Below are 14,674 nucleotides of genomic sequence, written 5' to 3' on the forward strand. Positions count from 1 at the left end.
TGTCCCTTATAGTATCATCATCATCACAAGGCAAAAGCCTCTCCCACATTATGCCAACCCATCATGCTTCTAGTTTGTGACATTTACATTGCAAGGCACTCTACCATGAGAACCAATGAAAATTTCAAATAGGCTTGGAAACAGGTAACAATTAGCCCAGTGCACAGAGTAACATGTTTGATGACCTGGCTATGTGCGATTGCTTCAGCCCTGCAAGCCAAAACTCTGCTGCAATATTTGCCTGCAGGCAGGCCTCCCAATAGGGTTTTGGCTGTAGTCTAAAGTTGATCTTTCTTTACATGCAGGAAGGTTTATGGAATCTCGAATACAAAGGCTGACTGCTTGCCCACGAGACCAATTATGCCAAAGCACACTTGAGTTGAGCAGCGATGGACACGTGCTGAATACAAGCAGACCCAAGAAGCACACATGCCAACGGCTGGAAAGAGAAATGAAATCCAACAAAAGCACCTCCACTGATTGCTACAAAGAGACTGAAAGAAGCCCTCAGATGTCTAAATGCCTGCATGCCACAGACTGTATCAAACAACAGCCCCAAGAGCAACGTCCAAGAGCACTTATTGGAGATCTCTACCTCGGTTCCAACTGAGGCACCTCCACTGGCGGCGGTGGCTGTGGTGGTGGCTGTGGCGGTCGTGCACCTGTGGGTGGCCGGACCACCAGGTACAGCTCTACGGGCCTGTTTATACCCCTCGAGTCGGCAGCACTGAGCGAGATAAAGCTCCCGCCAACATGCCTACGCTCCAGCCCAGCGCCCGCGCTACGCTCCACCGAGCGCCGGTAGTATTTAGGCCCACAGTCCACCGACGCCGGTCTCTTGGGCAGGTCAGGTGCATTTGCTGAATGACGCCTGACACGAGCATACTGGGCCGCAATGGCCCTGCTGCGTTCGGAGTCATTGTTGACCACGGCAGCATCATCTCTGCGCCTCAGTTGCGGCGAGTCGCTAGTTAGGTTCGCCCAGTCCTCGTGTTTTGGGTGAGGCGAGTCGCTAGCTCGGTTTCCCGCCCGCTGCCGAAAGGCATCGGACGATGAGAAACGCCTCGGTGGGTGATTTGGAGGCAAGGGCGGCTCGTTCTGTGCATTCGCTCGGTAGTCGTTCGTGTCGTTCCTGACTGGAGGGGCACCATCTACTCCAGCGGTCAGCGAGGGCCGATCTCGGCAGTCAGAGTGCGAGCGCCGCAGTGAAACTGGCCCCCCCGCGTGGTTTCGGTAGTGAGCTGCGCTTAGGCTGGCATTGTGCAACAGTGAATCAATGCGGGTCACAGACGAGTAGCGCCTTTGCACACAGGCAGGGGGTATGCAGAAGGACGGGTAAGGAAGGGGTTGTTACGCATGCAAAAGCGGAACATGCAGCAGGAGGAAGGGAGAGAGAAGAGAGAAGAGAAAAAGAGAGCCCACATTTTTTTTTTCCTTCCCAACCGCGTCGCCTGCCAACTATGAGCGTACCAAAGAACATTTTTAACCAATGGGCTGACAGCAGCAACTTGTTTTTTTAGCTCACCTCCGGCACAGCTGCTTGAGCTAAGGCAAACTTATCGCAGTGGCCCAGTGCACAAATTTACACCTACAATTCCATACCAACACTAAAGTCACCGCTTGCACTGCACCCAAATCCAAAATACACACACACTCTTTTCTTAATTCACACAATACAAACACAATATAAGCACACTGCGTGTGCCTTTTATCTCACACATATTCATTAGCACAGTCGTTAACTACAACATAGTAATGTGAATGACCACCCAACATAGCTAAACCAAGCTGTAAAAAATGTGCCTGCATGGATGCCTGATTCAGGATGGAAGGGTCTCAGAGTGTTCGATTCCCATCTTATAGCCCTTTCGCTGTAACGGACGTACCGGCCCGTTTTCGCACTTGCGCCCCTCCACAGTGTCACTGACGAACCAGTACTTTCTCTATTGTGCATTAAAAATTTGCGCCTGAACGCAAAGCTGGTGTGCTTAGACTGGCCGCATGATCTGTCAAATCTTTCTACAAGTTCTATTTTCGTACACTACTCTCTCGCACTGAGCGATCATGCGGTTCGTGCGTGTGGTTACGGGTTCAAAGGTTGTTCTGCAATCAGTCGCAGGTTTGCAGGTTTTTATTTTTATTCTGTTGGCGTGCTACCATCGCACATCAAAGTCAGGGGCGCGTGCCGCTGCCTCTCCAGAAGACCAACACATGGCCCTATTGCTGCTTTCGCTCTCTTGCTACGCCCTCGTTCGTGGCTAGCAGCAGCAAATGAGGTTGTTTTAGCCTCTTTCCATATCTCTCTCTGTCATCTTGATTTCACAATGTGCCATTTCTCTCGGTTGCGCGGGCCACTGAAAGTGCGCCTTCCGTGCACGCGGTTACTTTCCGTTAGCTAACTGCGCGGGAATTTTGACTGCGGACTGGAGCGATGGCTCTTCTGATTCTGAACAAGAACCCAGCTCAGATTTGGACTCTCAAGAAATATTGAGCAGTGTCTATCTATCTTTTTTTTTTCAAGTTATCCTCATTTACCTCGTTTAAAGTCAGGCTGATGATGTTTATTAACAACACCTGAAAAACACGGAAATGTGTACATTACGTTAACTATGTTATTTTGCATAGCAGTCATAATGAAAAATAAATCGCTATGCGTGTTCCCTGAAACCAAGTCTACACTGGAGGTGCATCACAGCCAGAAACTGTCGACAGCGAAAGGGTTACGGAGCCACCCAAGTTGGAGGCTCCTGGCAGCTTGGCCGCGGCATGCGGCTTTTTGACACCATCAATGGCAGGCAATCAGTGCCCAGCCATGTTATCTGTCAACTACCACCTGCTAGAGAGGCATGCTAACAATGCCAACAATGTGGACGCTATATTTCCCGCAATAAAGGGCTTGTCACACTATTAATGATGGCAGCGCAGAAACTGTGGTTCAATAAGTCTCCCCAACAATTCCAGCCAAATTTCGCAGCCCTGCTGCATTTTATTTTGAGTGGAAATTAATCCTTTCAGTCAGCATACCTTAACTGCGGCGGCTTCTACAGGCATGTCATGAGCTGCTGGTCCATCAACATTCAATCTACCCAAGCTGAATAAGTCAGCCTCGTTTTCTGAGCCATCTTAAATACTTCCAAAATAAGAGAGGTAGTAACTGCTGGCTCTCCTTGCTACATGCACTGCGGCAGTACTTGACGCTGTGCTAGTGGTTTCATCAGCAAGGTGTTGGTATTTTCTTTTAATAGAGGCCAAGCTGCTTCAGTGGCCGTGATATTGTGTGAGGTACAATCGTCCTACTTCTAATAACAAACATTGTGAGGTAAGTGCGGTGAAGTAGCATCGAAACCATTGAAACAGTCAACTCATAGATAGCGCCTACTCTTGCTGGAAGGCTGATCGATGATTACAGTGAAGAATAATAGTCAGCCTAGAACTGCAAGACTAGGCTGAAAATTGTTTGGGTCCACACATATAATATAAGGCAGAAATTCAACACGGCAAAATCTAAGCAAAAAAAAATAATAATAATAATAATAAGCAACCTTGTATAATACACAGGGTTTTATGGTAATTTCGCTTGTTCTAATAAAATGTATACCACTCTACCGGTCACAGATAGTACCTCTCAAATTATGCTACAATACTATCGACTTCTCAACAGGGGTTGCCGAAACCTTTTCTTTTTTGGTCTTGATGTCATGAGCCCAAACTGAGATAGGTGGGGGGAAGGAATTTCCTTGACAATAAATGTGTCCCCTGCTGTGGTGAGACAAGAGCTACAGAAATGGTTAATCCGCTGAGCCACATATCCCAGCAGAAAAACAGACAGGCACGATACCCACTTGGGCATGTTGTAGGAGAGGCCCTTGGTGCTGGCTTGACCCTCGGAGGAGGCCAGCTTCTGCATGGTCTCCACCAGGAAGGAGAACACCTTGGCATTCTCTGCATGGAAGGTGCTCTCCGCAGTGAAGAAGGTCTGCAGATTTGACACCAGGAATGGGATGCGGCTGCACAGGGGAGAAGCAAGTGTCAGCATAATCCCTTTCTCTACAAAATATATTTCTCCAGCTAATGATGACAACCCACCTGCAGACTAGAAGCACTCTCTCCATCACCGAGGACTTCCCTCAACAATCTTTCCTCACCCCATCATTCCTTATACCTAGGGGTTACTGCCTTCTTCACAGTAAACATTCAAGTGGCCACAACAAGGAACCAAAAAAAAGAATATGGTGCAGCTACAAAAAGTCTGACACTGCAAAGGCCTCAGAAATATTTCCTGCTGTTTAGCCTCAGCCATGCTCTTTTGCAGACACTAAATGCCGGCACACTGTCCTTTCTAGGGCAAAATCTCTACTAAAATAGAGCATGCTTTCCTACATTTATTTCTTCTTTTATCAGCAAAATGAGGCTTCAACTGATTCACATTTTTAAATGTTTGGTGAGACTGCACAAATGACATGTGACCAGTTCATATGCTCCAAGCAACTATTAAGCAAACTGCCGCCAGTGAAAATGAGAGATATGCAGTTTTAGCGCCTTCTGAAGCGGCAACCAAAAAAGGTGCCAAAATATGTAGCAAGAAGAATATAGTGGCCAGAGCAGGGCAGCAATTCTGAAACATCCACTCAGCATGTCTAGAGCAGTACTCCTTACAATTTCATCAAGAGATAAAGTACGTTCCCTCCGCCTTGATGCACCACACGGTGACGATGACAGCTGCATCAACAGAGGCTAGCTCAAACTCTGCTCCCACGGGCTCCTGCACCACGAGATGGTAGGCTAGTGGGTGCGACACGGATGTAACACGTTGTGACAACATGACACTTGCGGTTATGTTTGGCTCCAAAGCTGCGCACACTGTGATGAGAATGCCTCTAAAAACTGATGCAGCACCCAGTCAGGCCCATGACAGGCGCATTAGGCTCACATTCTGAAATGCGATGGTCTGCCTCACTTCAACAGCAAGATGAGAGCAGCAAATACCAACACTCTGCTTCTTCCTCCCAACAACCACAGTCAACTTTAATCTCTTCTGTTGAGTGTGTGTGAAACAGCGAGAGATCGCAGTATAACCAATCGTACCTGTCGTACAGGGCCGGGAGTTCTTCGTGCAGTTCGTTGTTGATCACTTCATACATCTGCTTCGCCTCCTCCAACTCTTCCCGTGCCTGGGAAAAGAAGAGGAAGAACCATTCCATCATCCCTACCAGAGCACTGTCGCTGTATGCTTCATTCACTCATGCCTATTTAGAAAGCCCTATGAGGCACAACGTAAACACAGACCGCTTCTTGGGGTGTATTAAGAGCATTTTCGACTGGTTCGGCGGACAACGCTGAACTCCGACGAAGACAGGCACAGGTACACCACACTCAACTGAGCACACATCACACCTGCACTGCTTGTGCCGTGCCACCTTTTTATTCACATGATCTATGACACTGCCTCAGGGTGGTGCCACATATGAAAATGAAACTGCAACACTGCAACACAGTGCCTAAAAGCTGTCACTGCTAAAGCAATACATAAAGAAAAAAAAAAAAAAAAAAGAAGCCTCTCTATGCTTTGGATTCAAAAAAGTGCCCTGCGAAATTTTTCATTTTCATTTGAATGACCTTTCTTTAGACTTAGATTCTCACTTAAAGGGGGGTTCAGCAAACAAAATGCTCTATTTGGACAAAATTTTTTATTTCTCACTTTTTTTTTTTGCAATCCTCTAGTCTTCATTTGGTTTGTCAAGAAAAAAATTACAGCAAAGTGTGCAGTACAAATTAAGAGGGTGATTTTTTTAACGGATGGCCAGCAAACATTTCAAATGAGTCAGGGTCCTACTGGTCCTGACACACTGCATAATCCACTTGTTCCCAGCACTGCCATCTCAGTTATACCAAGAAGTGGAAAAATCAGAAGCATCAGGACTTCCATTGGTGGCACCATTGCATTTCTCTAGTGAAAAGAAAAAGTGTATGAGGCAATAAATGAGACAAATATTAGAATGAACTTTGGAGACGACTTTCGTCCTTTCACTTTTTCGTGCAGTTGCCATAATCCACCCCTGCAGCATTCCAATGGTCGTAGAATGACTGTTCGTTATGCGTGATTTCTGAAACATTGACCAGAGCAATAAAGCTGATAATTTCCCTCAATTCATCTGCTTTTGTTTTAAACTGCCACATTTTTAAACAGATTTTTGTAAAAACAGTTGTCAGGTAAATATATGGTAAATTTTAACTTATATTTTCAAAATTACGAAGTGCAGTAAAAGGAACTTTATTCTACACAGCAGTCACCTGCAAACATGCTAACATCCAAAACTAGTTCAATGGTGTTTATTGTAATTACTCGACAACTACTATATCAGCTAGCTTAAATGACATGCACCACCTCTTTATTTTCTGAATTTACATGACAGTGCTGCTACAAACAAAGCCAGATGACACCAGTGCCATTGCTGGGACAGTGGCTTGTTTTGTACCCCGAAGACAATGCGAATATCAGACTTCTTCTGAATGGATCAGGTAAATACACCCTAAACAAATGTGGCATAAAACAATGCTTCCAACCGAATTCAATTGCTGCACAAAATTTGAGCTTGAACAATTCACCTGTCTTGTTGGGAGAAGGATTCCACAGAGTGTGTAAAATTGTGGAATAAGCTGTAGAACTGGAAGATTAGCTGAGACAGACTGACAAAGCGACGAAAAACAAAAAAACAAAAAAGGAGGAGATGACATGCAAGCTTAGCACAGTCAAAGAAGAAAAGATGCCTCGCTCCTCACCTTGCCTAGTTTGTAGTCGTCCTTCTTTTTGGCCGAGTTCCTGAGGCTCTCTACACTGTGCCTACACTTGTCGTAGTCAACCAGTTTCCGACCCCGCTTGGCTATCCGGCCCTGGCAGAGGCAGAGAAGAAGCAACAATGGGCAACTGTGATCCCCGTACAAGTGCTCTCACACAGTTTAATTCCTATAGTGTGTGATGTGCTCTGAAGCCTTTCGAATCAGGAATCCCTTAGTTAAACAGTCACTAAATACCACAACCCAAGCTACTACACCTGGGCCCTTGAGGGACTTCTTTTACAGTGCAAAGTACCCAGCAATGCATTTTCTACAAATCCTCACTAAGGGTACTTTTAAAACGCATGCAGATAAGGTCAACGCTTTCCTGCACCACGTGCATTCTGCATCGAAGCCTTATTCCAGAGCAAGGGTTTCTGGGCAGTGACATCGTTAGGATTGACAGCACAAGGATCGGTTCTAGCACCCATCCTGTTCATCATTACCATAACACTCCGCTAGCTAAACAGCCTGACAAGATCTCAAACCTCCAGTGTGCAAAATATGCCAATGCTATCGTAGTCTGGTCATTCACTGGAGTTCCAGGCCACACAAAGAACATATAACAAAGTGATACACTGGCATACACACATCCACTCAACCTTGCCTACAGCCCACTCATTAAAAAGATAGGTAAGCTGGCCAGCACAAAAAGCCATTTACTGGCTACCTTTCTCGCAATCACTCATTTCTTAAAGAAATTTGTCACTCATGTGCATCAAAATCACATCACAGCTTCCTACACCCTATGGGAATTCACCCCATGACAGCCACCTTCCAACTTCTCTTCCTTACAAGTGAAGAGGGAGGACTACTTCTCTTCCAGCACTTTGCCGCCTGCCAAGGGTGGTTTCCGTTTTATTCAATAGCAATTTCACCCCCGCTAATTCAATAGTTGAAACTAGTCAATATACTTTAGGCACGCAAATATTTTATAATTTCAAATATTTGACCAAATAATTCTGTATTCAATATTCAATTTGACAGTTTGGTATCTGAAATCTGCAAGTACTGCAACTCAAGTAAACGTTTGCAGAACAGTCATTTTGCATTGCTTTTGTTAACTACCTCCTTGGGGATGGCACTGTGGCACACACAATCAATGGCCCTGCTAAATGACCCCCTCCGAGGTGCACGTATGCCGAAATGGGTCTGCGTATGTGTGCGCAGCAAATGTGAGCAAACGAGAGCACTGCACCGTGCCAGTTGTCTGCGCCCACGCTACCCGCACCATACAACCGCTAAAATGGCATGGTCCAGTTTAAGGACACAAGGCTCCATTGTGTATGGACCACACCTCTCGTGCGTTCAATCAGCCAATCAAGTGCGACAGTGTGAGCAAGAGCTAGCATGAGATGCATGGAGTAGGTTCCCATTTCCAACGTCTGACGTGGGGTCGACAGGGACGTGGAATTTATGTATAACGCGGCTTATAATGAACCGACCGTGCCACAGCAACCTGTGAAGTTAGAGGTTCAAGAACTAGGTTCCACACCCCAAAAATATTACGGCTCTGCACTTAAGCTAGCTCCCCGAATTTACAATGGCAGATTTCACAAAGTGCCGACATAATTTCAATGAGTAAGATATATACACTTTACTTATACCGCATAAAGGCCCTGAGTGTTCAAAAATTGAGCAGTTAAACTGGTTAATCAAATGATTCTCAGTTACTTCCAGCTGGAACCAGTTAGAGCCAGAGCAGTTATGGTTCCAGCTAGAACTAACTTCAGTTTAACTGCTCAAGAATTTTGCCTGGAAATGGCTTTGAAAATACATTTTGTACTGAAAAAGTCTTGTGCAAGCAGTATTTGAAATTTATTTTTGCGTTGGGATTATTCGAAGAAAATTATTATTCACTTCGAACTAGAACGATCAAAATTTGTGCATGCCTAATCAATTTAGATCATTATGTAATTAGGTCTGATGCTGCAGACTCCATAGCAGAACACAATGTCTAGGCTAATCATATGAGAGATTCCACTGTAAGGATTGAGATATCTGCATGTACAGAGCAGGATACACCTCAAACACGCCAAATAATTAATCTCATCAGATATGTGTCCGCAAACACAATCCCAGACTCAAAGCAAAAGGATAGACTCTACATCCTAGACCCAGGGCTATATGTAGTATTTTGTTATAGTTTAGTCTCTCATCTCTCCATCCACCACATGACAACTGAGCGAAATGTCATATAAAATGCACCAGCTAGTGATGGAGAAAGCATCAACAGGATTGCAAGAGACAGGCAGTACTGCAGCCTCATGTTACATGTGCATGATGGTGTACGGCTACCGTTCCCATATGGCACAGCCGGTGAGACAAGAGACTCCGACATCAATGCTGAACTGAAATCACACTTAGTTGGAGAGAAGAGAGGAGTCCTGCTTTTAAGCACCTGCAACTGTGCCCAAATAAAGGTGGCATTTAAGCTATGTATACACGATTTAGTAGTTCCCAAGGGCCTTCCTTTTTTCTGCGGGGCAACAAAACATGCTTGGCAACATGACATATTCCGAGTGGCAGCGCCCCTACCATCCCAACTGCAGGGCAGTGAGCATGTTGAAGAGACATGCAACTGCCAGAGGAAAAACAGGTGCTTGCTGCCCTTGAAAAGCAATGGCCACATTGTTCAGCAACTATTATGGGACTGCAGTGGGGCTGAAAATCTGCATTCACTCACCCTGACATCGGTGAACTGGTTAATATAGCTATTGAGTGGAATCATAACTTGGTCATTCATCTTCCTGTGGTAGTCATCCCAGAGGAGTTCCAGAGTCTGCATAGGAATGAATGCACATACATGCACCCCTTTTTTTCCTTCAAGTATTCTTTACCTTGCGCCACAGTACACTTCTGCATGACTTCTGTTGCCTGTGCCCAGAGTATGAGTCTTCAAGTCATGTCAAGTACAATATACCACTGCTGATCTTCCAGTTTTATGATTTTTATTCCTACTGGCAGCCTTCCTTCGGTGCTATTTAACAACTAGAGTCTGAGTTTTTGGCTTCAACTAAAAGAAAAAAAAAAAATGATCCCTGAATTATTATTTTTTCACAAATTAGGCTTTAACAGAGAAGGGCCAGTACTGTTCATACGTATACTGTAATTACACATGATATGAGCTCAAGCCAACAAGGCGTGGTACGAGCTCAGTTCTTAAAATTATGTGTGTGCTCAGCGGTGCAGCCAAATTATGCATCAGTCATTGCCAAAAAGAACAAAGTACATTGAAAGTTTGCACAAGCCAAGCACTATGTGTGACGACTGATTTATTGTATGGCAGAATTCTCAGCTGCTTCACTTCAGACACATGACGAGTTATATTTGAGTGAGACAGCAAAAAAAGAGAAATTAAGAGAGTGCAGAAGTCAGGAGCACAGTGAGACAATGGCTTTAGAGGAATACTGAGTGCCAAACAAGGCATTCCACTACATTCTCAAGCTTCTTCAGTTTAACATTTTACATTCGCAGCCTGTCATCACCTTATCAGAGCCGCTTTGTGCTCAAGGAGTTTTCCCATGGCATGCAGAGGCAAAAATAAATTAAGGCTAATAAATGAATGAGAACAAAGCATCTGACCTATACTAGATTATAACTGGTTCAAAGCCAATAGCACTCCTTAATAAAGAGGTCCCGAAGGAACAAGTTATCTTTGTCACCCAAAGGTGCAAAAAAATTTAAGAGAAAAGCTGCCAGGGGAATGGGCCTGGGAAGAGTCCCATGGGACTTGGGACTAGGAAAATGAGAAAGGGTAGATGGTTGGTGGGAAGGGAGTAAGGTGAGCAAGTTCTTGCTCTGATCCTTCTTGGTTCCTTTTCAGGTCTGCCTGGCTAAGGCAGAGAAAGCACCAAGGCCTTTCCAATAGTGCAGCCACTGACAGCTTCTCTAACTGCAATAAGCAACCACCAGACTGACAGCACATGCATGTGTGATGAGAAAGTGCCATATTCTGGAGTCCACCACGATCCAGCAGTCCTTCCACGCACTGCCGCTTACTGCACACAGACTACACAACTAATGCTTCTCTGGCTCCTTCTGAACTTAGTCCACAGTCACTTAATTTGAATGTGGAAGCATTACTTCTCTCATTACATGAAAAGCACTTCATACAATAGTAGCATAAATAACTTTAATGTGTCCAAACTCTAACTCAAAAACATTTCATCCATGGGAGTATAATGCTTTTGCAATCGACACGTAATCTGTCTTAAGTGCCTCTGCCAAATCTTTCTTTTTAGTCTGAAACATCCTTCTGATGAAATGTATACTATTTCCATAGTTTGTTGGCAAAAGGAGACAGCATTGTGGCATCAGCAAGAAATGCATGCACATTTACAAGTACCAGATAAAGCTACTGAGACGTGCAGGCAATTAAAACTAGCACCTGGTCCCATTAGCCTAAGAATGTGTTCGCTGCTTTTACTCGTTTATGTTTCTCGCTTAATTGGAAGCCCTGTGCCAGCCCCGCATTAGAATCAAACTTCTATTTATGTTTATCTCTTAACTACATGCTGTTACTTTCTTTTCTTTACAACTACATCATTTTATATTATAACCACGGTTCTTAATATGTATGACTATTTGTGTTTTGATTGCTTGCACATAAGTTGCCTTTGTTAGAAGACTACCAAAGGTCAAGTATAAGGGACTTTTGAGTACAAAGGAGTGCCATATGTTTCACAGACGAAAATTCTGTCATTTTTCCTCACGAAATTTTTCCACAAAAAAAAAAAAAAGAAAAACAAATTGCATTCCGAACTGACTGGTAAACAAAAAAGAACAGCCAATTTTTCAAAATATATAAAAACCGTAAGTACAACCCCTTGTTATTCAATACTTTCAGCACATTCATGTGCAGAACCTGACTGTGAGTGCAGTACAGAGCATTCTTGCGCTTATCAGTGGTTGCTAGTGTGATAATCTGTGACTCTTTTCTTACTACTGGTTGCCACGTAAACTCTGCTTTTATGCATACAGGTACAGCTACATAGGCAACACTCGAGGCAGGCAGTGTTTGTGAAGGCGGCCATACCTGTGCCTTGACGGGTATCTGTTCGTGGCCCACCCACTCCTGTTCGTAGATTTCACTGAGCGTGTCCATGAGCGCCTTGCTAGCCAGCTGTAGGCTCTTGATGCACAACACGTAGTTCTTGAACTCCTTCTGCAGCTTGGCTGCTGCCGTCTGCACATATTGACACCACTCCACTCAGACACCTTCCCAGTCCAGTCCAGGTCACACATCCTCCAACTTTCACAACAGTGAATTTAAAAGCAGAAGTTTGAAAAACACTAATGACAGCCAGATAATTTAATTTTGACCCAGCATTTCAGGACCAGCTCAGTCCTTTCAGCAGGGGTAACTGACGTGCATCACAGTAGCAGCAGCAGGCAGCTGCCTTCGCTTCCCCTTTACAACTACATTGCATGTTGGGAAAGGGGAAAGAAAGGCTGCTGCCTGCTGCTCGCTCACAGATCAGTTACCTTCAAATGAAGGAACCAAATTGGTTTTGAAAAGTTTGGTTTGGTTTGGTTTGGTTTTGGGGTTTAACATCCCAAAGCGACTCAGTTTGTTAAGATTAAATTATCTGGTTGGTGCTAGTGTTTCTTCAAACTTTTGTTACAAGAACCCAGCCAGGTGGATTTCCGACAAAGATGTTCAAACAGTCAATATCCATGAGAATGTAAGAAAGGCAAATTAAGTTTAATGCCAACCAAAGTTCAATGCCAACCAAGTTCAATGCCAACCAAAGTTCAATGCCAACCAAAGAAAAATTATACAGAAGCCAAATGAAACGCGTTTAGGGGAACACTAATAACAACTCCATAAAACTCGGTAAATTCAGCTGTTGATAGGAACTTTTCTTCCTCCATCTATTTAAACATCGCTCACCGAATTGTTCATGACACAGCAGAACGTTTAAGCCCTGGAAAGCTAAGCCTGACTATAGGAGCTAGGCTGAGAAGCTATTCTCCTATATTTTGGGTCTGTCACTTTGTTTGGCCTTGAGTTAAAAAGTTTTTTTTGCGTCAGTTTTTTTGTATCTGCTCCCGCAGGACTGCACAAGTATGTTAACAGGTTAGCATCTTCTGAGGAAACTTTGGGAAGCTCATAGCACCTTTGAGATAGCTGTAAAAATCATCGCGAGCTGAAACTTGTTTCTTCGTAATTATTACGAAGTAAGCCCACGCACCAGCTAGTGGGACAATAAAAAGCCAATGTTTTGACCGGGGGTAGGTAAAAATGTCCCCGAAAAAAAGGTCCCCGGAAGATACGTCCCCGGAAAAAACGTCCTAAGAAACAGCCCCTGAAGAAGTGGCAACCAGGAAAAAATGTCCCCAAGGCCAAAATCGGCCCTGAAAACGATTTCTTTCAGAACTCACATGAAAAAAAAAAAAAACACACACACACACAATACATTCTATGTCATTTTTTCTTCGCTTTGAGTTAAATGTAATCATCATTTGGAACCTGCATCCTCTGGGGGCCCAAAATGTTTACAAGGATAGTGTAAAAGCATGGTGAAGAGCCATCTGGCTCTTTGTATGTTGCGAGGTTCTAAGCTCCGCAGCCCATTAAGCAATCATATATGGCAGGTCTAAATACTGCCCACTGAGAAAGGTACAAGCGGACCAGCGTATGGCACTCTCGGGGAACATCCCAAAGCAGAAAACATCATAAGAATTATTTTCCAGACCTTCTGGTAACGAGGTTCAACCGTTCTTCTAATGATGGTGTAGAATTGTGACAAGGGTGACGATGGTAGAAGCAGGGCAAGGCTTAACCAGTCATGCATCATGGCCATATTAAGGCATCACTCCAAGCTTCTCCGGTAAAGCCCGTGATCAGCTCGCCTTTCCCCCGAAAACAAAGCGAAGACGAGGCGCTGTTACTGTATTACTGCTGCCATCATTTTTTTTTTATTATGAATGCCCGCATCAGTTCGATGTTCGCGGTCAATTCCAAGCCGACAGGTGAAACCACTGTAATAAGTTTATATTAACATGCACCATTCATCATTGCAGCTCGCCACGGGGAAACATAGTTGATAGCGCAAGACTTCAGCCCCGTTCGGGGACATTTGCTCCGGGGACGAAGAAGCGGCGCGAGCGCCGTAGCGGATTCCTCGATGAGAAAAAAAAAATCGTGAAAAAAAAAAAAAATACGCCGCATGTATTCCGAGCAAAAAACGCCGCCGTCTGGCCGGCAGCGCCCGCCGCGTGATTCCCTGCCTCGGGGGCTCGCCGCCAGGGGAGGCGCGGCACTAGCAGAATATTTAAGGGGACGCCAGAGAAGGGCCCAGTTGACGAGTTACCCACAGGGCAAGAGTTCATGTAGAAAACCCGGCAGATTACATTAACTCTAACCGCCCCGCCGGGGTGGCGCAGTGGTTACGGCGCTCGACCAGTTTCCAAGGATGCGGGATCGAATCCCGGCTTCGGCGGCAGCTTTTCGATGGAGGCGAAAAGCAAGGCGCCCGTGTGCTGTGCGATGTCAGTGCAAATTAAAAAACCCAAGGTGGTCGAAATTTCCGGAGTCCTCCACTACGGCGTCTCTCATAGCCTGAGTTGCTTTGGGACGTTAAACCCCCCAAACCAACCAACAAACCAACATTAACTCTAGCCTGTGCACCTTTGACCCAAGCACCGAAAAATAGCCTATCCGCATAGTTTAGGTTTCTGATCAACCCGCGCCGTTGGCAGTTGTCGACCACGCATTTGCCAGCCGTCCATACCTAGCTGTGCTATTTGTAACGCCGACTGGCGCTTGCATGCTGGTCATTTTTCTTATTCATACTCGCGGCCATGAAAACTTCGCGACATTCCGCGGGATACT

At 45.0% G+C, this 14,674-nt stretch overlaps 1 protein-coding gene across 1 annotated transcript in view; it reads right to left on the bottom strand.

Annotated features, from left to right (window-relative positions):
* Amph (amphiphysin) overlaps positions 1-14,674 on the bottom strand; it is a 97,764-nt gene that overhangs the window by 30,239 nt on the left and 52,851 nt on the right. The window contains exons 3-7 of the mRNA XM_084607569.1: positions 11,873-12,022; positions 9,521-9,616; positions 6,781-6,891; positions 5,086-5,171; positions 3,843-4,007 (exon numbers count right to left, since the gene is read on the bottom strand). Coding sequence (XP_084463695.1) covers positions 3,843-4,007; positions 5,086-5,171; positions 6,781-6,891; positions 9,521-9,616; positions 11,873-12,022 — 608 coding nt within the window. The remainder of the gene's footprint in view (positions 1-3,842; positions 4,008-5,085; positions 5,172-6,780; positions 6,892-9,520; positions 9,617-11,872; positions 12,023-14,674) is intronic.

The sequence above is a fragment of the Amblyomma maculatum genome, chromosome 6 (assembly GCF_055883805.1).
Source record: "Amblyomma maculatum isolate TAMU_Amacu chromosome 6, ASM5588380v1, whole genome shotgun sequence".
Lineage (NCBI taxonomy): Eukaryota > Metazoa > Arthropoda > Arachnida > Ixodida > Ixodidae > Amblyomma > Amblyomma maculatum.